The sequence below is a fragment of the Clytia hemisphaerica genome, unplaced genomic scaffold (assembly GCF_902728285.1).
Source record: "Clytia hemisphaerica strain Z4C2 unplaced genomic scaffold, Clytia hemisphaerica genome assembly, whole genome shotgun sequence".
Taxonomy (NCBI): domain Eukaryota; kingdom Metazoa; phylum Cnidaria; class Hydrozoa; order Leptothecata; family Clytiidae; genus Clytia; species Clytia hemisphaerica.
The window spans coordinates 731,671-758,846 of record NW_027103808.1 but is presented as its reverse complement, the minus strand read 5'-3'; the positions used below and the strand labels follow the sequence as shown (position 1 = coordinate 758,846).

The 27,176-nt window shown below is 33.5% G+C and overlaps 2 protein-coding genes and 1 long non-coding RNA gene across 3 annotated transcripts; 2 read left to right on the top strand and 1 right to left on the bottom strand.

Annotated features, from left to right (window-relative positions):
• The first annotated feature begins 1,813 nt into the window (after window positions 1-1,813).
• LOC136806529 (transmembrane protein 163a-like) lies at window positions 1,814-16,185 on the top strand. Its single transcript, XM_067063118.1, has 9 exons — window positions 1,814-2,033; window positions 9,948-10,192; window positions 10,662-10,778; window positions 11,433-11,476; window positions 11,899-11,993; window positions 13,215-13,311; window positions 13,896-14,007; window positions 14,996-15,134; window positions 15,721-16,185. The coding sequence occupies exons 1-9, from the start codon at window positions 1,972-1,974 to the stop codon at window positions 15,764-15,766; spliced, it is 957 nt and encodes a 318-aa protein (XP_066919219.1). The 5' UTR covers window positions 1,814-1,971; the 3' UTR covers window positions 15,767-16,185.
• A 2,524-nt stretch (window positions 16,186-18,709) lies between these two features.
• On the bottom strand, window positions 18,710-23,834 carry LOC136806523 (uncharacterized). Its single transcript, XR_010846574.1, has 2 exons — window positions 23,747-23,834; window positions 18,710-18,790 (listed from the first exon to the last, which is right to left on the bottom strand). It is a non-coding gene; the product is annotated as an uncharacterized lncRNA (long non-coding RNA).
• Window positions 20,981-24,878, top strand: LOC136806522 (uncharacterized). The gene is made up of 3 exons (XM_067063112.1): window positions 20,981-21,255; window positions 23,212-23,364; window positions 23,777-24,878. The coding sequence occupies exons 1-3, from the start codon at window positions 21,048-21,050 to the stop codon at window positions 23,992-23,994; spliced, it is 579 nt and encodes a 192-aa protein (XP_066919213.1). The 5' UTR covers window positions 20,981-21,047; the 3' UTR covers window positions 23,995-24,878.
• The last annotated feature ends 2,298 nt before the right edge of the window (window positions 24,879-27,176 follow it).

Here is a 27,176-nt window from a genome sequence, read left to right as displayed (position 1 = left end):
AAACCTTCATGTTTTCATGCAAAGTGTGATCTGATCCTTAAAATGCAAAAATGAAGACATTCTATTGCATTCTCTAAAAGTGCACACACATGTAAATAGAGCTTTGTGAATGCCATAAAATTTTTCCCCTATACTGGGACCTAAAATTTTATCATGCTGGGGGGACCTTGTTCTCAGGGGGGACCTAAATTTGCCGGGGGGACCAAGAACCCCAGTCGGAGCCACGAGCAGTGCAAATAAATAAATTCTATTGATTCTTTTTGATTGATTCTTTACTTGATTATACCCCTGTCTCATCAGAACACACTGTGTTCCATCTGTTGGAACCGCATACCTGAACCCTTATCAGAACAGATTAAAATTTCTTGACAAGAAAAGCCTAGCCGCTTACTTTTGAAATTTTAGTAGCTCCATTGGGTCAGGGTGACAGGGATATTCTGCAAGTAAAGAAACAATAAAGAATATGTGTTATCAGTATATGGTGTAGAGAGCAAGTAACCACGTGTACAATTTAGATCGATATCAAAGAAGCAAATCATGGTACACGTTTTTTTTCTATAAGAACATCCTAAATATTTGAAGCCTTTGGATGTTCTAAACTATTTGAGCTTTAAGCCTAAAAATCTGCTTAACATGTTCTTATTTTTATCATTTTGTCAGTAATTTTGCCTATTATTCTAAGAAATCGGCTGTTTTAGAGTTAGCAAAGCTTTGAAATGTTCTCAACTTATTTTCAATATTTTTGCCATCGAAGCCTGATGTTCTTATATAGTTTGTCCTTATAAAAATGCAAAAACATATAAATAGGTTTTGGCTCGAATCAGTGAGAAATTTTGTAAACTAGAATAGAAAACAGAAACAAACAACTTAATTTTGATATTCTCATGTTAATTTCAAAATACAATTATGTCTGATAGGAGATATATTGTCACATTTGAATTTGATAATTTACTAGCGTAGATTGGAATATTGAAAAACCATAATTTTGCTTATATAATTATTGAAATTGTCAAAAGGGTGTATATATAGTCGTATCTGACTACAATATTACAAGAGATGATATTCTCAATTTTTCAAACATTTTCTCTACGCACGTCCATGTTTTATTAAAACTGTTGGAAAGGAAATTTTGAGGATATCGAAAAAGATCATCGAGAAATGAAGAAGGAAAATGAAAAGGAAAACATTTTTATGAAGTGAAAATGATACTTTTAGAATCTGCAACCTTCATAGATCCTTCGTATCTTTTTGTTGGTCATTTTTAAGCGAATATAATTCAAGATCCGAGGGACTGATTGGAAGTGGAAATCTGAGGGCTAGACAGAGTGTTTTGATTTACACATAGAAGTATATGAAGGCTTCGCTGGCCAAAATGATTGTTAAGTTAAGAACATTTCAAGGCTTTGCGGACTCTAGAACACCGAATTTCATTGGAAAATGGTAAAAAATATTCACAAAATGGTCAAAATAGGAACATGCTAAGAACATTTTTAGGCTTAAACTCAAAAAGCTAAGAACCTCCGAAGCGAAGACTTCAAGAATTTTTGGATGTTCATATAAAAAAAGAAAACGTGTAGTCGGCTACCATGGTAGACTAGCTCTCAACATAAAAAATGCACTAGACAGACAGGAGAGGGAAGCGGGGAGACTGGGGAAACTTCAGCTTCCCCATTTTTGAGCAAATGAGATTTTTATCACTTATTTTTAGCAAATTTTATCTCATTTTGAACCTTCAACCGGGCCTGATACTTGTTTTGATTATTTTATATTTATCAAGTCGTAAGGTGTTACACAAAGTGTTTTTTTCTCACTTAGAAAAAAAATATATCAATATCAACCCAAACCACTGTACCGTATTAATATCAAAAACAAAATAGTTGGAAAAGAATTATCTGTTGAAAATGTTGAATTTTGGATGAATGAATTTGGAAAGATTTTTTTACTTGAAAATTTGATGATTTTCTTGAACGAATGGATGTAGTGAACACAAAAGCAATCAAAGTACAAATCGGAGATGCATGCGTCGGAGAATGGTATTTTTGATTTTATTATTTTAACCCTCCATTTTGATTGAATTCATATTTTACATATCAACTAGCCGTCTTTATCGAGAAACTAAATGTATTACTTACTTAGGAAAATATGTAAATGATTTCTTGTATTTTCCAAGGAAAATGAACAACAATGTTTTCTTATATATTAAATGGAACATTGATTAAACATTTTCCTGTATTTTCCAAGGAAAATTACCGTAAACAATTTGTTGTACTTTCACCAACAAGCTGATTTTTCAAGAAAATTAGAAAATGGTACGGTTATTATAAATCGAAACTACCATTTCTTACAATCTTGTTGCAAGGAAAGTAGATCTTGCATTGCTAAAAATTACCATAATTAAGAGTATCTTGAAAAACTATTCTTATCTTAAGAGTAGTCCACCCATCGTGGCTAGCCATTGTGGGCGGAAATTCAAGGGTGACTTTGTAGGATTTTGAATAGCTTTGAAAATTAGATATTTAGAAATGAAAAACAAAAGAGAATGATCATCAGATTTCAAAGTAGTTTTGATAATGTTCAAAATGAAGATTTGAAAAAGGAAAAAGTACCTGTTTTGACGGCAGTATTTTTAAGGCTTAAAATTGACCAATTGAAAGATCATTACAGAAAAGGCACGAAAAATAATTCCCGTCTGCTTAAAAATCGCTAGCGAAAAAGCTTCATGAACGAATTGGAAGAGTTCCAATTTAAGCGTATATAGAAGGTTGTTCAGACGTTGCACCTTCAGAACTATCATACCCCAATTAAGGTCTCTCAGTAGATTGACACTAAGTCCTTCAGGGGTCTCCTTTTTGAGAATTTTCTTTTTGAAAAAATAAAATTCGAAAGAATAGCATCTTCACATGGTGATATAAGTTTATAATTTCATCCTGATCTTCTATTTTTTTTTCTCAAAAACGAGTGGAACTATTTAAATGATATACACGCTTTTTTTGTATAAGAATATCTTCTATGAGAATATCAGGGTGAAAATTGGCCAAATCGTAAGAATACCTTAAGAATACCCTCTAGGGTGAGTTTCGCAGAATTTGATAAGGATACAGTCATTTTGTATTAGGTTAACAGAAAAGACTGCTTCCTTTGTTAGACATAAATTGAAGCTTTGAGGCAGAAATGTAATTTTAACGAAAATGTTCACTCAAAAGTCCAAAACTCTGAAATTGATCATTTCTGATGTTTGTAAAAAATTCAAGTCCAAGAAAGTAAGAATACGTTAAGAATATTTCCCCTCAATTTTGTCAATTTTGTAAGAATACTTGACCCTCATCCAAAATACAACATTCTTATAAAAAAGCGTGTATTTACCGTACCAAGGGAAGAAAGGAGAAACCTTGGTAAGATCCTTGAATAAAACATTAAAATCGGTAATAGTAAATGATCAAATCAAAACTCAAATGATATTTAAAAGTCAAAAAGGTTATCTTCAATGTTCAACGTCAAAGATAAAACAAAGAAAGAACACGAAAACAACGTAGTCTACAAGATCAACTGTCCCGACGAAAATTGTACAGAAACCTACATCGGCGAAACAGAGAGAAGGGTGTTTGAACGTGTTCTAGATCACAGTGGAAGAGATAAAAACTCCACTGTTTTCAAACATTCTATGCTGTCCGGTCATAAACCAATCACAATAGACGATGTTGAGTTAATTGCAAAAGGATTTAAAAGAAATGACACAAGAGAAATTACTGAATCATTTCTCATTATAGAACAAAAACCGACACTAAATATACAAAATCTATTTAAAACAATACAACTGTTCACGACGTAGTCTTTTTATTAACCTGTCATATACATCTTCAGTCTCATTTTATGCCATTATTACGATTTTACAACTCATACATAATAGTCTCTAGGTATTTATTTTTAACTGTTTTTAGCTTTTCGTTTTGTCTTTTTTCAAAACTGTTTTTATTGTAATTTTATTAGCCAATTATAGATTTGTTCTTAAAATGTTTTTAAAATTTTTTCTTGTTGATAGATTTTTACACTCTGAAGATGACCTCTTGTTGTGTAGGTCGAATATACAGTTTTTAAATAAAAAACATGACGCTTCTGGTTATTCTTTTTACCATTAAATTATTAGCCCAAGGAAATATCTTTCAATAAAATATCTGTATAAAAAACGAGCGAAGAAAGCACGAAAATCTTTGGGTATTGTTCCTCTTTCTGCTTGAAAGCTACTCATTCTAAGCTATTACAAGAAAGCCTAAGCGGCGTGGTGGCCCCGCAGCGTTGCAGAGTCGCAATACAACTTTTCAAAATTTCAGCAGTGATTTTTTTCGATATATAGAGCAACTCGAGGAGTCGGAGATCAATAAAGAATTAGTTACTTTAATTTTTTGGAGACGAGTATCTCTTACTGTTTAAAATAGAACGATTTGATCAATTATATGTGGTTTTCTCTTACACATGTGCACAATGGTCAGAGAATTCGATTTTTAGCCTGGACGCGCATAGGCCCCGAAAAAGTCAAATCTTTCTTGTCTTTCGGCGCCTCTCAAAAAATCAGTCCCTTAGGGCATGTGGGGATAATTTTGAGCCCCCCTGTCCCACTGCCACCACGCTAATGTTCAAAACAGAGGGTATAGTTACACGTGACCTTCTGCTATGGGTTTTCGATTGCAATGTATTTTTAAAGAATCGAAACTCACAGCATGATCATGTTTCTGCTATTTTTCAATAACGTCTTAAAAAATATCAAAGCAGGTCTGTTCTTTTCCCATTTAGTGTAAAAAGTTCAAAAAAGTCCATGAAAAGATTTATCTGGATTTGACCTTGAATTTAAAATAAAAATGAAATATTTTTGTCAAAGAAGTATTGGCACTGTTCATGCACAGGATTTTAATCATTTTTTGTGTTTAAGAGATTTGCTATTGAAAGAAGATTAAAATCTTGTCTATATTTTCTGATTTAGTTTCCCTCTTATATAAAAAAATGTATTATATCAAAATAAATACAGAGGAGCTTCTGTTGTCTTACACATTTTCAAATGGAACTGTGTCTATCTTTTATTGTGACTGGAATTCAAAATGGTAGACTGTTGCAGATGCGGAAACGTGTATAGGTGTTGTTGGAATCTGCCCTTTCTAACGCAAAAGGTTTTTTACATCGTAGTCTCTCTAACTCGAAGACGAGAAGCAGAAATATTTGTTCAAGTTATAGATATTTGGTTTGTAAGGCGCGTTTTTAACTGGGAGGCGTACGGGTTTAACGGTGTGACAGTATTAACCTTTTTTCCGTCAGTGTTTCGGTGTTTAAAGAAAATAGGTGACGATATTTTGTGACGTCAAATGTGCCATGCGGTGACAAAATAACGATAGGCTACAATCATGGTCGAAATATATTGAGAATTTAGTGCATTTTCACGTTTTTCAGAATTTAAAGTTCGGACGAGAATTGCGATTTCAGTACTTCCACTTTATTTCATTGAATATTTCGATTTTGGAGGGGTTCGGTGGCTTCTAGGCTATATTCCCAGCCTGAATGAATCCTGAGACAGTTCCTAAGCTCCTAAGTCTTAAGTCTAATGTTAAAACTTGGAGTTAATTTATTCATAAAAGTTTCGAGCAAAGGAAATAATACTGTTAGAGAAAGTTTATATAAAGGTCAGCGAACCTGGGGATCGGATCGTACGCAGGTGCGGCCCTTAAAGGTGCGTTTTTTAGGCTTTTATAAAGGTCGCTTTGACTACCAAACTTACTCAAGCTTGGCTAAATTTTCTCAGTACTGTAAGGATCAGATTTTAGAGGCCAAATTTTTGGAGGACTCGCATACATGGTTTTTTGAATCGGGTCTGCGAATTAGACTAGTTGATGGCTATAAGATCTAGTTATGGTGTAAGGTAAAGTGTGTACAGTATATGGCCCCCAAAACGGAGACGGCCCCCAAAACGGAGGTTTTCATTAAAATGAAGATTCTGACTTGTAGATTTATCAGAATTAAACAATTTTTGTTTATTTTGAAAGAATGATGGTTATACTTAAAAATGAGCATGTTTTTGCTGGTTTGAGACGGATTCAAAATCACATATTTGCGTCTAAAGGAAATATTTTAACACCAAAATTAGATAAAAATTGCATATAACTCACTCTAGCTCCTTGGATATTGAAAATAAGTTATGAAAACGGGGTATAGGAAACTTTCTACACCTAATGCCGTTCAGAAAATGCAAATACATCTGTGACTTTAGAGGCTGGGTAAAAGATATAGCATCTTGAAGGTCGACCAGTATTTTGGAGCCCTAAATTTAGCATTGACAAAACCGAAAATTCTAATTATGAGAAAAAGCAAAAAATCTTGGAATTCTATTCCTATCACCTTGAGTTAATAGTTTATAACAAAAAATTAACATTATATATAAAATTTTTCGCTGAATCAGCAAAAACGGCAAATTCTGTCATTTTTTGCAAAATATAGGAGAAAAATATCTTTAAAGCTTAATATTTTCAGTTTCAGTTAAGCTTTTTATCTAAAATTTTCACAGCTTATTCCATACATGAATGGAACTATTTTCAAAAGAGATTTGTTTTCAAAAACTTGATTAAGACGTTGTTAAATCAAAATTGTCATTTTGAAAATTTCTAAATTTTCAGTTTGGACTTTGCAATATCGAAAATCTTGAAATATTTCATAAAAATCATAAATTTTATATCCATCGGGTCGTAAATTTAAGGGAAAACACAGATATGTTCATAGTTTTTTCCCTTATTACCACTGGACTTAATAATTTGATTTTAGCTACACCTCCGTTTTGGGGGCCCCAAACCTGCATTTTGACAACCAGGGGTAAACTGTAAAAATTTTATCAAATAAATTTATGCCCAAAACCCTCTAAATCATATTTCAAAACTATGGTCAAAATTTTGTATTCATATCTTAAAGATATCTCGAGAAATCGCTAAAATTTCAAACCTCCGTTTTGGGGGCCATTAGAAAAAAGCTACCTATCTTTAAGCGATTGAAAAATATTGTTGAAATTGAAAATTTTGAAAAAGAACTTCCAGGAAATAAAGTAGAGATGTTAAAGGTTTTCATGCAGCAAAGATTTTTGTAAAATCTCTTTTCCTCTAGATTTGAGAGAAATTTCAAATTTGATCGCCGTTTTGGGGGCCACATACTGTAGTACATTTTAACAATTGAGGCTGACAGCTTGTGTTTGTGTGCTGATAAAAACCCACAAAAAAAACATGTTCATTTTAATAGTGGGAAAGACTGTGTGTCGAAAGTATCGAAAAGTATTGAAATTAAAAAAAATGAACAAAAAGGTTTTAACGATTAAAACATTCGAAACTAACATATAGAGTAAAATATTAAATAAAATGCATTCCATTTGGTATGGTATTGAGGTATATGTGGTATAGTGATAAAGTTTTGCTTTGAGGTTTTGTTAAGAAATCAAGACAGGTTTTGATATTTTAACTCTCATGCTTTGGGGTGTCAATGTATGATGAATGACTTGTACTGTATGGCAAAGATTTTATACTTGACCGTCAAATCCTGGACTCTAATTTTCTCCAAGAGTTTTCCCAATAACATCCCTGAACTAAAAGTTTAAAGTTTTGTAAATAGGAAAATTCCTTCGAAATAGGAAATTTGAGAATTTCAAGCGTCAAATATCATTAATATTTGGTTAAGATTCTGCTTTAAAAAAAGAAGAAAGTGAAAACTGAAACTTGAAAATAATTTGTACAGCTAAATGAAAAAATATTGAAAAGATATTGTACTAAAGAGCTTTTGTAATCGAGTCTCGAGATCACACGTACTAAAGTATACTTTATATGAATTTGATGATTTTTAATTTTCCAAGTGTAAACAGGTTTTAATTTATCAATACTGTATTTCTTTTCTCAGACGAGAAATTTCTTCGAGATGGTGGATAATATTTTTGAACAAAATGTGTGAATCTGTCTCGTGAATAACGACGAGAGAATTTTATAGAGGTTTTCTATCATGGTGAAATTTGCGGAAACTCTACTGACGAGCAAAAAAAATCAGCAAAACTCTCGAAATACAGGGTCGATAGACAATAGTTTTAGTTTTTTATGAGCTTTGGGAGAATTTGTGGCTGAAAGGTATAAAAAAGCATCAAGGAAAATTGATTGCTCCTACCTGATTTTTGGATTATTCTGTACTTTCATCATTTACAAGGCTTCTTTTTTTGGAACTTTGTCAATTATTCACCTAGTCGTTCTGATATGCTCAGTTTTTGACTGTGTTGATTTACGTCATCGAAAGTTTTGATCGTCAGAATGCTAGTCTTACCTTCATCTGCTGAGAAATAAAAGAGAAATAAAAAATATTTTCGGAGGTCAGGTCATACTTCTCTCACTAGTTTTAAGATTAATTTTAATTTATGCTAAAGTTTTAAAGCGGGTGGACCCATACGGGATACTGAACCATAATGTAGTGTATGATGATTTTACCACCAGCGAGAATAGAATGAAGGAAAAACCTAAAATTCTAATGGGGCTACTGGAAATTATTTAATTAGTTAAAAGTTAAGTAAATCTAGTATGGAGACAATTCGGTTTCAAGTTAGTTGAAGTTTACCGATTAGGGTGGAGTTTCGGAAGGTTAAGAAGAGCCCAATGGGGTCAAGCTGGTTAAGTGACACAGACACCCCTGCATCAATAACCCCCGTAAGACTTTCATAGTTAGTTTATGTATGATATAAGCAATTTCATGCTCATTGAGACCCGAATTTGTTTTGTGATTATTTGTCGACTGAGCTGGTATTCTTTCAATGATTAAAATCTTTTCAAAAAGAATTTTCAGTTCACACAGTTTTAATACATTACTCTTGAAGGAGAACAGATATTACAGGTTTGGGGACACGAGAAGTTCTTTTCGCGTTGGTGCAATGTAACATGCTCCATCCCACCAACACAAGAAAAAAAGTGCGTGTCTCATGGTTTCTTTTTTTGTTTCATGGGACAAAAAGTGAGGGAAATACCCAAAAGACACGCATTGCACCAACGCGAAAAAAAACTGCTCATGTCCCCAAGCCTTGAGAGGAACTATGTATTTGGGCGATTTTACCAGTGGGGGTGGGTAGGCCTTTCCGGGTATCCGATACAGGATTGAGCATGCGTCAAAAGCCACGGTTGTAAGATTCTTAATAAATACAGTGCTCACTAGAGGAAAGTGTGGATAAAAGTTTAGCATTTATTAAACCAACGTTAAAAACAGGCATTTTTACCAATTTTAGTACTGATCAAAATTTGATCAAAATTTGATTTTCTAAGATAATGAATAAAGGATAAAGATTTGTTAGAACCTAAGCTACATACGAAACTGTGTAATATGAAGCAAGTTAAAGTTAGTTTAACAATACTTTTTTTACAAAATTTTACCAGTCAGTCGAAAAATCTTCGTAATTTTTGAATTGCGTGGATGTTATGAAATAAATCCAAAGCTAAAAATATGGTGGGAAGGTCTTCAAGTTATGAAAGAATTCAAGTTGCTGAGTCCCTGATCATTGTCATCGTTATTGGTCTCGATCTTCATCTTGATTATAAGCTGGATTACGGACGAAATTCTTTGAATAAAAAAATGACGAAAAATCTTGTCGAAAATCAAATGTATTTTCTCATTTGCAGTAGACTCTCGCTTATTTGAACTTTTATTATTCGTGTGTCTTTCTATGATTTGAACTTATTCCTAGCGCCCTTGAAGGAGAAACGCTACTTTTTATAATTAAAGTCTCTCTGTAATTCGAACAAATAAGATTCCACGTTCCAGTTCGAATTAGTTTGGTATGTGACAATAATTTAGCTAAAGAGCTAAAGAGCTAAAGAGCTAGAAAACTAGATTGTCGGTGGTTAGCTGCTCATCAACACCAAATAAAGAATTTTGTAATGTTGTTATCGTTTCATTCTTTTTTTCAGTCCTCCAAGTGAGATTAAAGATGATCCAATTACTAAAATCAAACCAGACAAAACAAACAAGAAAATGAGTTCCGAAGCTGATGATGTCCGTTTTCTAGCGGAACTCACCGAAGAAAAATACCGGTTAACACATGGTGCCAAAGTACAGAAAATTCCTGTGTCGCCATTAGCAATTGTTTATCGGGAAGAAAAAATTGATCCTGGAGGACTTGGTGGAGATTTTTTCATAGGAAATGATAAAATTGGTAAATGAACTTACTAACAATATTCAGCAATATATCGTTGATTCATTTTCTATAAAAGAAAAAAACTTTTCATGACAATGATGCTATTCCAGAAATAGTCTGTACCCCTATGTTAAGGAGGTGAGATATCCAGGGGGTCTGGTTTCTTGAGTGTAAAAATCCAGGGTGGTCATGAGTAAAATGAGATCGAAAATCCAGTGCAAAAAAAATCCAAAGAGGTCCTGAAAAATTGAAAGAATAAAATCAGGGTGTCACCTTTCCCAAAAAAGACCTCCTTAACAGAGCGGTACAGATTTTTTCTGGAATAGCCAAATGCTAGCTTAAAATTGACCCTCTCCTTTGTTTTATTGATACTACCCTCTGGATTGAAAATTTAATCTACTTAAAACGGGAGAGGGCGCTTTTTCTTATGGAAAATCACAATTTCTTTTTCGCACCTTATAAATTTTCAAATTTTTGGTATTTACAGAGGGCTCTGGTTCACCGACCTTAACATACCACGAGTTTGTGAAATGGAGGAAAGCAGTAATACGAGTCAGTTATATCTCCATATTTATACAATTAGTGTTGGCTGTCACCTCAATAGGTAAGTGTTCTTCAGTATAACTTGCATCAATGTTTAGCATCTACCTTATACATTATCGGCGAACTAAATGAACACAAATCTCTCTTTTTATGTCCGTTCAAAGGTCGACTCAACCTAGACCTTTTGGCTCGTAAAATTGTACTTTTACAATGGCAAACAAGTCGACCCAGACCCAAATTGGAGTTCTCATGGAATTATCGGTAAAGGGCTGGATCAAGTTGAATCGGATCTAGGAGCTAAAAGACCATGGTCGAGTCGACCTTTGAATGATAACAAATCTGCCGCACTCCATTTTTGACTCGACTTAGGCCTTTTGGCTCGTAAAGCTTGTCTTCGTTTTACTGATTTCTAAAGGGACAAGATTTTTGAGTCTTATCCATATTCCTTACAACGAAGCATAGAGATCAGAGGGATTCTGGCAGACTACAATAATATCTGTCCCTTTTTACGACTACGAATGTATACACATACGTCACTGTTACTCTTGTAATAATAACAGAATTTTGTCGGAGAACTCAAGATCCCTTCTGTTCGTTTATTCTTTATAGCCCGATGTTATTTCGAATTATTCAAACGAGCTATAGAGTTTCGAAAAAGAGAGTGTCAACTAAGTGCCAATTTTATTAATTTTCGTCATCTTTTTACATCTTTTAGTTGAAGGTTTACATGTCGATAGTGCTGGTACACTAGGATTTGGCGTAAGTGTTTGTAATGTATTAAAGTCTAAAGAGCAATTAATGGCTATTCTAGAGAAAAAAATTAGCATAAGGGGTGATGCCACTTTTTGAAAGATCAGCTTTACATTTGGATCCCTTGGACTTGATGTTCTTTAAAAATCAGCCCCAACTTTTCGGATAAGGAAAATACACAAATTTTAGGGAAAGCAAAACTATTTTTCAAAAACTAACAATAATTGAAGCCTTCCCAAGAAGAATCGTAAAGTAAAAGAGAGACGTAGCCAAATGTAAATCTCGTGATCCACAAACCACGATAAACTTCCAATATGAATATCACTGGGTCGATGAACTCAAACTTATTTAGACATATAGAATCTGTTTGGAAACCTTTCCATGTCTTCAAGTTCATTTTACTTCAAATTTTCATACCCATAATCCTTTAGGTTGAAACTTTGTTAGACATAGCAACATCAGTAGTGGTGGTTTGGCATTTCCATACTGTTGATGAAGTCTTTGCATCAAAAGCTAAAGAAAGAATGTAAGTACGAATCGTAGTATGAACTCCTGCTACACTTGAACTCAATCGGGAAGTGTAATTTATTCGAAATACAGGGAGGTTCGAATCAGAGAAAAACATTTTACATAGGTTTCTCCTTGACGGGGACTGAGAGTTATTTCGTTACTAGAACGTCTACTTGCCTATTTGTTAGTCAGATCCCCTGTGGACCCAGTTAAATGACTCAAACATGGGTTTGGCTTTTTTTGATAGGCTTATGAAGAAATTAATGCTACATTCTAGGATAGTGAATCCTTAGCAAGCCCACTCAGCAGGTGAGTTAAGGCAAGTTCTAAACATATTTTGCGTGACGCGCACCGCTTCCCATGTTCCTTAACTCTCGTATATAACTCAAAAGAAGCGTATTAATGAGAGGATTTCGGAAAGTGCTGGGCCGAAAATTTAAATTAAGCCAATCTCAAGATATCGGCCAAAAACTCATTTCGACGTTAGGTAATACGTCGAAAAAACACGTCAAAAAGACAAGTTAAATGACGTCGTTTTTTAAAACAGCGATAACTTCGATTCTATTACTACAATTAACACCAAATTTCGACTGGAGACGTTGATTGTTGATTTTGAAATAATGCATGAAAAAAAATTTAAACTTTTTGATGACGTCATCATTACTTGACGTATTTTAGTTTTTACCGACAGTAAATGACGTCATCTAAAAATTTAAAAAACTTCTCAATAAATATTTTAGAAACGTTAATCTGCGTCTCCAGTCAAAATTTGGTCTTGATTGCATTAATAGACTTGAAGTTATCGCTTTTTTCAATAATGACGTCATTTGAATCTTACTTATGACGTGTTTTTTCGATGTATTTCATAACGTCGAAATGAGTTTTTGGTCGATATCTTGAGATTGGCTTAATTTAAATTTTCGGCCCAGCACTTTCCGAAACCCTCTCATCAATACGCTTCTTTTGAGCTATATACGAGAGTTAAGGAACAATGGGAAGCGGTGGAAAAATCAGGAAATAGGTTTTGGACTTTCCTTAACTCACCTGAGCAGTAATTCGAACTAATTACAAATCCCCGTGAAGGAAAAAACTTTCTGAAATACTTTCTATCCCGTCCGATTTCGAATTAGCAAGAGTACGCAGTATCACACAGTATCAATAGAACAATATTCTCCCTGAAAAAAAAACCGTCAAACCTTCCAGTCCAATATGTCTCTTCATTGCTTTTCAATCGCAGAACGACAACAGTATTGGGCATCATGATGTGTTTATTTTCCATTGGAATGATGGCCAAATCCATTTACAACTTGGTACAAAAGAAAATACCTTTCAATGTAAGAAATTATTATACAGTGTGTCCGGAAAAAACATAATATCAAGTTATATGATATGATTATCATATCATATAACAGATATAAAAGTAGAAATTTTGTGTTTCTCTTTATTATACCAAAGACACTATATAATATCTACTTTTAACATGTTTTGATGTTGTACATTTTTCCCGGACACCCTTTACAGTGTGTTCAACAAAAGCAGGATGGGTTTCATTGAAACTGTAGATAATAATTTCTAGGCAATTAATTAGCACGGCTTTTAAAAAAGAAACAAAGTGACTAACAAAGTGACTGTGTCTTAAAACTTTACGAAAAGGATAAATCTGGATAACGATGAAAGCTAAGTAACGAAAGTGCCAAATGATTTTCAAATTATTTAGCACTTTCATTACTTCGATTTGATTATAAAGCTGAAAAGTGAAAAATTAATATGACATTTATATGATTTTAACCCGGGGGTACTTAACCAAAAATATGTGTCGGGCATGTGTCTTTCTTTAGGACCGCGTCGGTATTTTTTAGTTTGCCTAGTCTCTGTGAGCGTTTCTTTTTAATTTATTAGGCATTTTATTGTTCTTTAGGAATTCAAGTTACTGTTGATCACAAGTGTAGCAGCTGTAGTTTTCACTTTTCTTGGCTGGATCAAACTTTATCTGTCACAAAAAATTGGAAGTAAATCTGTTATGATGGATGGTAAGAGTATATTTCTCTAGATGACCAGAGCCTTAAGGCCAGGGCAAACCGTTCAAACATTTCATTCAACATTCGTAAAAAATGTTGGATGAAATGTTTGATGACAAACTAAAAACGTTTAATGAAAATCTAAAAAGTCTTTGATCTTGCCGCAAATGTTGGATTAAATGTTTGATGGCGAACAAACTTCATCCAACACGTTTATTTTATTGATTTTTCTTCCATTTTCTTGCAAATTTTACATTAGCACAAACTGGTCTAGCATTTCATCTAACATTCGAAAAATGTCATGTTGGATGAAATGTTGGACCGGTTTGCTCTGGCCTTAAAAGGCTGGCCTTAATGAACGATGTCAAGTCTGAAGGTCCTGACAGATAATGAAAAATTGCAGGCAACCATTTTCCAGTTTACTTTAATGGGATAAACTTTCGCGGGGATTAAATTTCGCGGTTGGACCTATCCGCGAAATTCAAAAATTTCGCGGGGACTTAATTTCGCAGGTGGCACTATTGGGTGGCAATATTTTCACGATTTTGGGATTTATACGCATTTCGGTTGTTGAAATACACATTATTAGCGCTTCTTTAATGCCAGTAAACATTCCAAAAGTATTTGTTCGACATATTTTGAGTTTTGTTTAGAAATATTTCGCGGATGAGGCCCTTCCAAATTTCCAATGGGACTTAATTTCGCGGATTTTCGCGGATGACACGCAAATCCGCGAAATCCGCGAAATTTAATCCTCGCGAAAATTTATCCCATTAAAGTACCCTTTGACTTTTGGTCGGTCGCTCACCTTGAGTGCCCCACCCTCAAAACAAGGATTATTAGACTTTAGTAGTGGACCTTTTCGCAAGAAAAGTGTTCATATTAAACTTTTTCTCCGACGATCTGAATCCTGGTGTTACTTACTCAGCTTCATTCCTATGTTATTCTGTTAGGAGGGGTTTTGTCTAATACTTTCTTCTTACTTTCTTTTCTTTACAAGCCATGTGTACATTTGCAGCAACCAGTATGGCAGTAGCATTGATGTTAAGTTTGACAGTTTACCATTTCACAAATTTATGGTTCCTGGATGGCATTGTTGCAATCATCATTGCTCTTGTCATGATGTTCTATGGAATTAGGTAAACTTTAATTTACTTGATGGATAGGGCTCTTCCAGAAAATGTTCGTCGTACACTTGGGTGGAGGATATAAGTATTTTCCGGGGGTAGCAAAAAATCGTCAAAATTTGCCTTGTGAGGGGGTAATTTGGTGTGTTTGGGGGTAAACTTAAGCTTGTCCGGGGGTCAAAAGTCACTTTTCACCGCCGTGGGATGGGGGGTGTATCACTGAAAATGGTTATATCCTCCATCCCCCCATATAGAAAATATTTCTGGAAGAAAAAATAATACTAATCAAAAGGTTGATTCAAACTTGCCATATTTTAACCCACATAAACCACAAAGAAATCGAGTATAATTCACGTGGATGTTTATTTCTTAAAAATCTGTCCTAGTGCATAATATTTCTAATAAGCTCTTTAAGTCTCTTTTGACTCTTAACTTATCGACTACTCTATAGGATATTTCAATACGCGTAATATGAATTACAAGCCCAAGTAGGGCCTTACACCCTGAAAATTCCTTTGCGGTTCTTTAAAGTGATTTTAAGCTGAGAATATGAAAATTACTGAATTATCAACAACGTTATTTTTTTTTGTCTTTTCAGTGCACTTTGGAAGAATTATTCTTGCATGAAAGGAAAGAAGTTTTGATGAAACAATTTAATTTTTTGAACTATCCGAAATAAACGCTGTTTAATGAGCACTAGCAAATTTTCGGGACCTTAAATGTTGTTAGAATGTTTTTAATATACTTATCGGGTTTTATATAAGAAGTTTCAAACCAGCATTTGGTTGATGGGTGCATTAACCTTTGAGCATCCCAAGACGCTTTCCCTGGTAAAAGAATAAGAAGATGCTCGAAACAAGTTTAAAATTTTACCATAACCTTTAAAAGGTTTTAACAATTGTCTTAGGATAGCTAAGGGTATTTTGTTATTTATTTTTTGTTTATAAATAATGGTCGTAATTTGTAATTAGATTTTTTAGAATTATATATTTCGTGAAACTTTTTAGAAATTTTAGACTTTGTTGAGAGTGTCGAAATAAAGTGTTGAAGCAGAGGGAACAAATTAATGTCCAGTTTTTTCCTGTTTCACACTTATGTAAAAATAAAACCTGAAAGTCTGAAAGACAAGTATATGTGCCTGGACAACAGTGACCCAAAAATTTTCTTTAATGTCATTTATTTCTCCAAAAGATTATAAAACATAACTGAAGTATATTTGAAGAATTTTAATGACAATGGATTGTTTTAAAAAAATGCCATGCAGATTGTTTCCAATGAATGCCATGCCAAATGAGGGGTGATTATAGATATGAATGATTACATAGCATGACAAAAAATGACAAATAACCATGCAATTAAGTCATGCTATTGTTTCATAATGTGTTTAATGATAGTATCTTTTTCTCTTCACATCTTAACCAAATACAGTCAACAGTATGAAGAAAAAACTTTTCTTTGGATGAAACTCAGTTGTTTTGACAAGTTTGAAAGGAAAAAGATTGAATGGTTTTTTTGCGATATTGTTCTTTGAGATTGATTTTTATTGATTTCTTCTTCTTCCTGAATATCGATGCAGTGGACTCTCTTTAATTCGAACTCCTTTTATAAATTTTTACCAATTCTTAGCCATCTTTCAGTTCAGGGGGCATAGTTCGGACCCCTCCCCCTTTCTTAAGGGGAGATGACACCTTCCGAAAAAATGAAGAGCAGGGATCAGAAATTTTGATGAAAAAGGGGGGGAATAGCAAGGAAGGGGGGGGGGATAGTTTGAAATGGGGGGCTCACATATATATTGTAGATTTATTTTCAAGCACTGTTATGAAATTTGGTCTTCATGAAAAAAACTTTTTTGCTAGAGTAGTCTGAGTCAAAAAGAAGAAAGAAGTTTATTATGTCGCTTTCTCTCTCTAAAGATATTTCACATATATTTGTTAGCTATTTTCGTCGAAAATCCTTAGGGGATAGGCATTTTTAAAGGCTGGGGGGGTGCCAAGAAGGGGGGGGGGTGCCAAGAAGGGGGGACCATTTAAGAAGGGTTCAGACCCATTAAAGCACTATGGGGGATGGAACCTTTGTTGAATCCTATTTCTCTAACATACGAATAGGGATTGGAAGATAAGAACAGTGATTCGTTGTACAATTTGGAAAATCAATAAATTTGCCATACGTTCGAACTAGCGTAAAAGAATTAAAAATGATTACGTAAGTGATGTGTGCAGCTAGCTATCTTTGCTATTAGATCCACCCTATTTATCGTCAGGACACCCCTGTCTCAATTTACATAATGCGATCTCCAGCTCATTCGAATCACTAAATACAAGTTTTTTTATAAGAAAATTTCAGTTTTTTTCAGCCTTTTGATGTTGTTGCTAATTATTAGTTTTAAACATAAAATGTTCTTAACATGGTCTTATTTTCACCGTTTTGTGAGCATTTTTGTCCATTTTTCTAAGACATTGGGTGTTTTGATCCACGAAGCCTTAAAATGTTCTTAGCTTGTTCTTAATATTTTGGCCGTCGAAGCATCATGTTCTCATATAATTTGTTCCTTTAAACGAAAACATGTACATTTCATGCTTTCTAATCGAACTTTCAAGGGGGATTGGATTTTCATCGAATAAAGGAAGGTATCGAATAGTAGAGCGCCGTTTATGAAAGTTTCTTGTTTAAAGGGAACTTCCAATATTATCGAAAAATAGAGGGTATCGAATAGTAGGACGTTAGATTAGAGAGCGTTAACGTAGACTAATTTTGAGGCTTCGGTCTGGACGAGATTTTCAGACAATGGGATATAAAATTTTTGAAATAAACCCCGGGTCGCAGGGTCTGCGATGCGTAGGTGGTGACGGCAGAAACAACTTCCGGTCGGTCACTTTTCTTTGACGTCTATCCAATTATAGTGAAGGGGACCCTTTCGACAGGTTGATAAGACAATTGATAAGACAGATTAAAACTACAGATCTTCTGTTCAAGACATGTAATTACTTGTATTTATTACGCAGTTTAAATGTTTTGGAACCGTCGATTACAAAATTCAAATGACGCGAATCGTTTATTTTATTGGGTCAAAATACGACACCTGCCCTCTGGTAGTAATCAAATCAATACGTACCTGAATTTTTCACTTAAAGTGGACCCCAAAGAATAATTACTTATTACTTATTAAGTACCCTGTTTTAATGACTCTGTAAATTTTTTTTTAACCAGAGGAATAAAATGAAGAAATTGCTTATTGAGGCCAGGATAATTTTGCGTCAATTGAATAAAATTCTACTGCTTACAGCTCATAAATCTATTAAGGATACTTAAAATTGTAGTGACGTTACCCAGTGGGACTGAGTCTGGACTTGATTTGTATTGTTCACATCTCAGACTGCAGTGTAAACGGAGCCCTGGAGATTCATACAAAGTTATAGCTTCACCCTATCCTAATGAGATTTTAAGGTATTTTGCACCGCATTCTTTTGTCAGGGTTCAATTTTCACGAAAATATATATGCCAAACTACTGAACCATATATCGAGACTTGATCTCTATTGGGGCATTATTACCTTGTTTCCTGTCATTTTTGTATTTGGAGAGCCAGTCTGTAAGCCATGGACATTTATTCATTGTAAATTGTTACTTCTAATGTATACCGTTGGGCTCCATTCTTTTCTTTGACCAAGTCTAAATAGAAAGATAGAATCTGGCATTTATCATGTCACCAAACAACTCTAGACGTTTATAAGAACGTTGTAAGAACATTTTTAGGATTTGAAACTCAAAAGCTAAGTTAAGATGAACTTGTTACTAGCTCTGATAAAGTAGTCCTACCTAACCTTGAAAGAATCTTCCAACTATGAAAGATTCTTCTAACCGATCACGGAAAAAGAATTTGCCCCAGCGTCGCACCTGCGTTCAGCTTATCTACTCCTCGGCGGGTGCAAAAAAGAAAATTCTAAGAGCCTTGACTTAGGGTTAGAAAGTAGAGTTTTAACCCTGAATTTCAACATGAGACTTAGGATCTGAGAATCCAAAAGCTTGAGAATGGTCCCACTAGGCTGATAATATAGCCTGGAAGCCAGTGTACCCCTCCCAAATGGAAATATTTGATTAGATAACGCGAGACCAATTTAATTTGTTGTTCTACGGGCGCGACCGACCCAGCATTTGCTGCAAACAAAATATATTAATATTGAATTTCATATGCCACAAATTTCTAATACTAGTCATTTTAAAAATTTGCACGTAAAAAAAGTTGAAAAGAATCTAGAATCATGAATTCTATGCACGAAATTCTATGAACTCCATCAAAGATGAATGATGAATTTTCAACCAATATTATTTGAAAATATTACTTAAAGCCTAATCCTTGATTAATGAAAATCTTATTTTCATTTTACCGTCCGACCGACTCATATTTTGCTAACGATCTGCCCGTAGAACAAATTAAATTTATCTCGCATAAATTAACAAGCCTGAAAATGTCATTCTGCAAAATGCTAAAATACCCAGAAATACCAACATATTCTGACCATGATTGTAGCTAGTATTACTAATAGCTAGTATAAACTCAAAACCACATGAAGCTGAAATTTCTTTTTGGTGCGGTGGATCACTTTATTCTAATATATCAGAGTCAGAGTAAATAGAAAGTTCATTTTTTTCACCTTCTTTTTCAAAAGATATCGACGGTAAATAATACAGTTGACTCGATCTTCATGTGTCCAAAGATTTTCTTCGAATTAGATGAAGGTTCGATTAATTTAAACCACTTTTTAGCTTAGGGGACCAATATTCTAGTACGAATTACAGAAAGATTCGAATAATAGATGTTTGAATTAGAATGAGCAAGTGATATCGTTTGCTTACTCATCAATTTTAATTTACAAGTTTTTTTCCCATTGAATTGACACGGGCGTGGAGCAAGACTGGTTAGAAAGAGGAGAAGAAAAACTTTTTTTACTTATATTAGCATAATAACAATAGGCAGACACTGTCCTAATATGAAACATGTGTCTGATATGGAACGGGAACACTTCTGTAAAAATAAACCTTTAAATTTGCCCCGACATAAAGCTAAAACTTTTTGGCCCTTATAATTTCGCTGTTCTGATATGTTTAATTTCATTATTATATATTGCTTAGTTCAGCAAATAATTCTAAAGGGACGTAAAATATTGCCACCTGAAAGTCTATAACGGTATTTGAGATTTATTGTCATTAACAATACCATTCAATGATGCAAAATTAGTATAATTATTTATTTTGTCATAAAAGGTTCGATGCGGTTGCCATTAGAAAAATATTAGTCAATCAAATCAAAGAAAAATACAATTAAAGTTTTCACTTAAATGACGACATTATAAGGACGAAAGGAAGTCACTTATAATAGCAGCAGGAAATTGCTTCTTTTGTTTGGTTCGATACATGAAAATATATTTTTTCGTTCGTTTTCATATGTTTCAATTTGTCTTTTTAGAGGAGTGGTAGTAACGTTAGAAATTGATACTTTCTTGGCTTTTTTCATTAGATTCTTCTTTGATGGGTCTTTGATGTAAAGTTTGGAAAATTAAATTGTGTATTTTATACTAAAATATTGTGAGAATGAACGGTGAGTATATAGTAATCACGTGATCATTATCATGATATATTTTCACCATGTAGCTTTCTCAAAATTATTTTTGTAAAAACATATGAACCAGTGAAGTAACCAGCATTTTAGAGGCAATTTATACTGTACTTTTAATATAGACCTTTATTTCCATCGAGCTGAACGCGACTCCTGTTAAATTTACCGTTTCACAGCTTTAATCTACGTTAGAGAAACAAAGAGAAGATCTTTATGCGACAACAATTATGTTACAATAATGCGATCTTTCATATTTGCAGAATTAATAAAAACCAAACCAGTAACAACAATAGAAAAAGAACAATTATCATTATGAATTTGGGTACAAAATTATTGGTCTTTTTCAACTTGATTTTATTGTTTATTGGATTTGCTGGTATAATCGCCGGAGCTGGTGGTGACAGTTGGTGGGAAGGCGGCGTCATTAGAAGTTATAAAGAAAGTTTGTTGACGTTGTGTGACGGACAAACTGAGTGCGAACGGAGAAAAGATATATTGGGATTCAAAGAAAACCAACGAGGTCGGTATCTTTCTTGTTTTTCATATTTCTGAAGATTTATTAGAAGGAAAAGGATGAGATGCTTAAAGGTTTTGTTTTTAAATAAGAGTGATATCGTTTGCTTACTCATCAATTTTAATTCAAAAGCTTTTTCGTATTGGATTGAAACGGATGTGGAGCAAGATAGGTCAGAGAGGAAAAGAAAAACATTTTTTGCTTATATCAGCATAATATAACAGGGAGATACTGTCCTGATATGAAATATTTGTATGATATGAAACGGGAACACTTAAATGCCAAAATATTACGAAATACTTGATTTTGTGTTTAAAATAAAAGCATACTAACGAAGTCTTATAGTTTGTTTTTATCAAAAAACGTTTAAATGTATAGGTAGGTAGGCTTCTTAAAGATGTATAAGTTTTATAATTTACGTAATTCTACGAAAATGATGTTGAAGAAACGTTTTATCCTCGGATTATATCATCGGATTAAACGCACTAAGAAAAACTGTCAATAACACATAACACCAAAACAATCGTTTTGCATAAAACCCAGGGAATCTATCGTATGGTATAAGTTCTACCAAATTGGATGATATCCAACCAATGACACATCTTAATGAAACAGTAGGTGTTATTAGACAGTGTATCCTGAAACAATGACAGAAGATTTTGATTAATATCCTGGAGATGAAAACAAAACAAGTATTTTCTTTGTAGAAAAGATGTTTCATTGTATGAGTAATAATCATTTGCTAAGCACATTTTGCAATTTTTAATCGATATTTAATAAAGGGGTGCTGTCAGGTAAAATTGACTAGCAAAGAGTGTGACTGATAGCCACTGGTTACTTTTAAATGAGGTCAACATTTCCCGGGAATCGTTGTTATTTTATTAGGCGGTATCAAATTTTAAAGAAAATTTAGAGTCGACGTTTTTGGCATTTCGAAAGAAGACGCACAAGGAAATTTGATTAATAAAGGAAAAATAAGAGAAAGTTAACGAAATTAATTTTGCTGCCATTTCGATTACGAAACAAACCATAAAAGATAATTCAAAAACGAAAACAAAATAGCCACTTAAAATTAATTTACGCTAACACAATAATTGAAACAAATTTTTTTTCTTACATCGCGTAATTAGTATATTGCATAACGAATAAATGCGGTCAAGTAGGTATCAAATCAAAAACTAATTTCATGCTGATCTCCTCTATCTGATTAGAGATAACAAGACAAGTTTAAAGTAATTTTTCATCAATGAATATTGCTAACTGGTTTTAAAAATCCCTTAGGGTCAATTCTTCAAAATTCTACTTCCGAAACTTTTCCCTAAATTTTCAAAAATATTCTATTGTTAATTAATCTTTAATGACCCTTCATTACTAGCAATAATTATCGTCTTAATTACAGTTTGTTATTATCTAAAAAAAGACTTTAACACAAACAACAAACCTCAAAACGAATCTTCCTAAATATTGTAACCTTCTCGATGTTAAGAATGTGGTAGAATATTTTGCATTGTGAAGACTGTGGTAAAACACTTTCAATGTGAAGAGTGTTGTAAAACATTTTCAGTGTGAAGGGTGTGGTAAAACATTTTCAATATGAAGAGTGTTGTAAAACTTTTTTAGTGTGAAGAAAGTAGAATACATTTTAAATATGAAGAGTGTGGTAAATCATTTTTAAGGTGAAGAGTGTGGTAAAACATTTTCAATGCGAAAAGTGTGATAAAACATTTTTAAGATGAAGATTGTGATGAAATATTTTCAAAGTGAAGAGTGTGGTGATGAAGAGTGTAGTAAAACATTTTCAATGTGAAGTGTGTGGTAAAACATTTTCAATATGAAGAGAGTGGTAAATCATTTTCAATATGAAGAATGTGGTAGAAAGCACTTTCAAAGTCAAGGGTGTGGTAAATCATTGTCTTCATATAATGACTAAATAACAAAATGTAATTTCCATAATTTCTTCAGACAAAGATGCTATTCTTATTGTGCTCATCGTTTCGATCATCACAACCTTTGCTGCAGTGGTAAACCTCATGGTATTAACATCATATTGTCGGGAAGATGAAGAAAAATGGAAATGTGGTGCTCTTATGTTGACATTATTCTCTTTTAGTGCAGGTTAGTAACATGCATTTCATTATTATGAGGCTCAGGCAATTACCCGCACCATGGATCGATTTTAAAATCAGTGGTTCAGTGGTTCAGTTTTTCTAAAAGTCATTTTCTAAAATAATGTGTATCATGTTGGAGGAGGTCCCGGAAATGTCCTAAAATCGCTGAAAAAGATTATAGTTTTAAAACGCTTGAAGAGATTACTCTTTCAATCATATATTCCGAAATAACGCTGGTTTGAATATAATAAGCGTCTGTGTCGAGGGATCTAATAGTTTGAAAATAAATGGGGATCTCTAAGATGTGAACAGTCTGATACATGACTTTTAGCTATAACATTAAAACTGGGGAATAATTTACAAACATTATAATTATTACTCATAATTACCAATAAATGAACTTTTTTCTCTTCATATAGCTGTATCTGGTCTTGGACCTGTCATTTATGCTGAGGTACAATTCGACGATAAATTCGATATCCATAACCACGGTTGGTCCATCATCTTCGCATGGATTGGTGCATGTTGTCTTGCATTGTCGTTCATATTGTCATTCGTACTCATGTTTAACGGTCCTCAAGAAACACATCCCAAAGAAATTATGAGAAGTGATAGCACATACCCATTACCGATGTAAAATGGTAAAGTGACGCATTCATTTCACGAAAACTTTTCATTAAAGATTTTACTGCCGTAGAGGAAATAACGTTTCCTGGTGAAGATAAATTGTGATATTTATACAGCAATATATTATAGTATTGTAAAAATTAAAATAAAATAGAAGAATTTAGAGGGAGAAAGATCTTGTAAAGCCAAGGGACACTAGAGCTTTACTCCACAAGGGAGTGAGATCTAAGTTTCCTGAGATTTTGGGGTATTTTTACAGTCGAATTAAATAAAAATCAGAGCAATCGCTTTTGAGGCCAATCCACCAGCCTTCATTAACCAAATAAGAACACATGGGTTCATTTAAAGGTTTTGTTTTTAATTAAGAGTGATATATTTTGCTTACTCATCAATTTTAATTCACAAGCTTTTTCACATTGGACATTGGACATTGACATAGATGTGGAGCAAGATTGGTCAGAGAGAGGAAAAGAAAAACATTTTTTCCTTATATCAGCATAATATAACAATAGCAAGACACTGTCCTGATATGAAATATGTGTCAGATATGAAACGGAAACACTTATGTAAAAACAAAACCTTAAAACTCCTTTAAATGAACAATTTTCAAAATATTGAATCAAGACACATTTTTGGATATTTACAACAGCGAATGAAGTATTTTATCATGCCATTTAAGGTATGAAAAATGCTACAATTATTTTAATGATTTTATTTTACACATAATTATTATTTCTTTGAAATTTTATTGTAAATTTTCTAAAACTATTTAGGTTATTTTTTATTAAAAAAAACTTTTCTTGTACAAAGTTAAGTCCAAACACTTTCAGTTAATTTAGTTTTGTAAAACTTTTTTTGTCATTACATAATTAAGTAAGACATTTTTAAGATTCACTTTTATACTCTCCAAATTTGATGAAATCTCTCATTTTGTTCAATATAAAGCCAAAACAATGCTTTTTATGAGAACAAAGTTATAAGAACATGAGAATTGTATTTGTTAAACTCTAAGAATAAATGAAGAACAGCCCCATCCTCAGATTTCAGAAATGATTAATTTTAAGCTTTAAAGTCTTAAACCAAGAAGTGGATAAACTAAGCATGTTAAGTTCAGTTAAAGAATAATTATGTATAAAAATCACAAAGAATAAAAAGCTTAGCCCTCAACCAATATTGTTTTGACAGTTTCGTCAGAATTCAACATAAGGGAGGTCTAAAAACAACTGGTACCACAAATCCATCATGTGACAGAACACGTTTACAATAAATCATTTCACCTCTCCTTACAGATTGGATCAGTTTATTTTGTTCCAAACCGCCAGCTAAATAAGAACCCACAGTCAACATTCCTTCAGCTAAAATCCCATCATTTGGATAATTCCCATATACAGGGTCTTGAAGTAAATCTGGAACTCTTAAACGTCTGTATTCTGGTAAAATAACTGTGGTTTCCATGTAAAGTATTTTCTCTAGATTATATTTCTCGTATAAATCTATTAAATCGTGGCAAACAGCATATCGATGTTGGCAATATTTTCGAATGTTCTCATTATTGGATAAATCACCAGCAATACTTTGATTGGAGTCAATGAACACATTCTTAAATGTTTCTTTGGAGACATAATAGTTGAGCTGACAAGCAACAAGTTTACCAGAGCTTTTTTCAATAGCTACATGTGATTGTCCCTCAAATTTTGGATTCGATGCAGAATCAGATTCTAAGCAATCTTCAATATCTGTATATTTCAATTTGTCTTTAAGAGGTATCTTTAATCTCTGGCAATACATTGGTGTTAAATATCTATCCAGTAATGTTTGAACTTGAGCCGAATGTTTCTTGGTGCAATAATTTGAGATTCTCAAACTTGCCATTTTTGTTTAGGGTAAACTTTTTTCAAACTTATGATTCTATCTAGAAAAGAATGCTAGCTTTCTTGTACAGTAGTTCGATTCTAGCCAAAACCTATAAACGAAATAAAAGTATTATAAACAATCTGAGCCTCAGATTATTAAAACACCCGTCTCAGTGCTTCGGTGAAAAATTTTTCCAACAGTTAGGATGAAAATACCTATAATTATCTAATTAAGAAGATGGAAAAAGCTTTATTGAATTTCAAATATTGTGAGGAAATCAAAGTAAATTTCCTAATGGGGTTGATATTTCAAGGAATTTTTCCCACCAGCGGACGAAATCTTGGCCGAATTTTTCAGTAGGGTATCAGAAAAATGCGAGGTTGAAGGTGAAAAAATATAAGAACAACCACCGAGTCCAAACAATACCGAGTTTGTGTATCTGTGTTTTTTTCTCCCACGGGGGTGATTAGCTTCTGATTTGACTATAGATGCTGATTGACTGAGGACGACGTTAAATCGGCACTTTCACCGTTCTCGACTCTTATTCCAAATCGCTTCAGTCACTTTACCGTCCTCAAAAGGGTCGAAAGTCGGGCGGCACCCCCCCCCCCTCGTCAGCTCGCAACCCTAATATCCCCCCGAGCTGGATGTGCTTTGTTTAACATTCATTTTACAGAAGATTTTATCAAAAATTACCAGTAGTAAACACAACAAACAAGCCACCATCCTTCCAAAAACTGAGGAAAAAACAACTTAGAGACAAGAAGAAGCGAACTCGACGATTTGATGCAATAGTTTTGTTGTGTATCAAATAACAAAGTTCGTATCATTCTGTCTTGACAAAAATAAGAGCAATAAAAAACAGCAAAACGTAATTTCTAGAAGAAGTGTGGTTTCAGAAGTTATTTTACAAGAGACATCTGAAGATGTTATGCAATTCATGACATGAGTAAGTGGCGATAGTGACGTGATGCTTTGACACGATTTTTCGTACAATGTCATAAAAAATGATTTCTAAACAATAAAAAATAAAACTTTTCAATTGCTGTTTTTAAAAAAATGGGTCATTCTGAAATAAAAATAATTCCCACGAGTCACACCCTTTCCCTGGATATTAGCCGAAATTCTATAGAATTCCTGGATATTTTCGACATTTCCTAAGACAATGGGCGCCTCAGAGTTAAAGAGTAAAGAGTAAAACCTTAAAATATGACCACCGCGACGAGCCTTATGTCTTTATTTTGTTCTTATACAAAAAGCGTGTAGATCTACTTCAATATCCAGCATCCAACAATCATTTCAACGATTGATGAGCAGTCCACTTGGTTGAAGGTTGCG

Bases quoted from the DNA above. Each gene is read 5' to 3' on its own strand.
- LOC136806522 (XM_067063112.1), top strand. From the start codon at position 21,048: ATGAATTTGGGTACAAAATTATTGGTCTTTTTCAACTTGATTTTATTG. The intron at 21,256-23,211 runs GTCGGTATCTTT...TAATTTCTTCAG, and splicing joins ATTCAAAGAAAACCAACGAG to ACAAAGATGCTATTCTTATT. The intron at 23,365-23,776 runs GTTAGTAACATG...CTCTTCATATAG, and splicing joins ATTATTCTCTTTTAGTGCAG to CTGTATCTGGTCTTGGACCT.
- LOC136806529 (XM_067063118.1), top strand. From the start codon at position 1,972: ATGGATGTAGTGAACACAAAAGCAATCAAAGTACAAATCGGAGATGCA. The intron at 10,193-10,661 runs GTAAATGAACTT...TGGTATTTACAG, and splicing joins CATAGGAAATGATAAAATTG to AGGGCTCTGGTTCACCGACC. The intron at 10,779-11,432 runs GTAAGTGTTCTT...TACATCTTTTAG, and splicing joins GTTGGCTGTCACCTCAATAG to TTGAAGGTTTACATGTCGAT.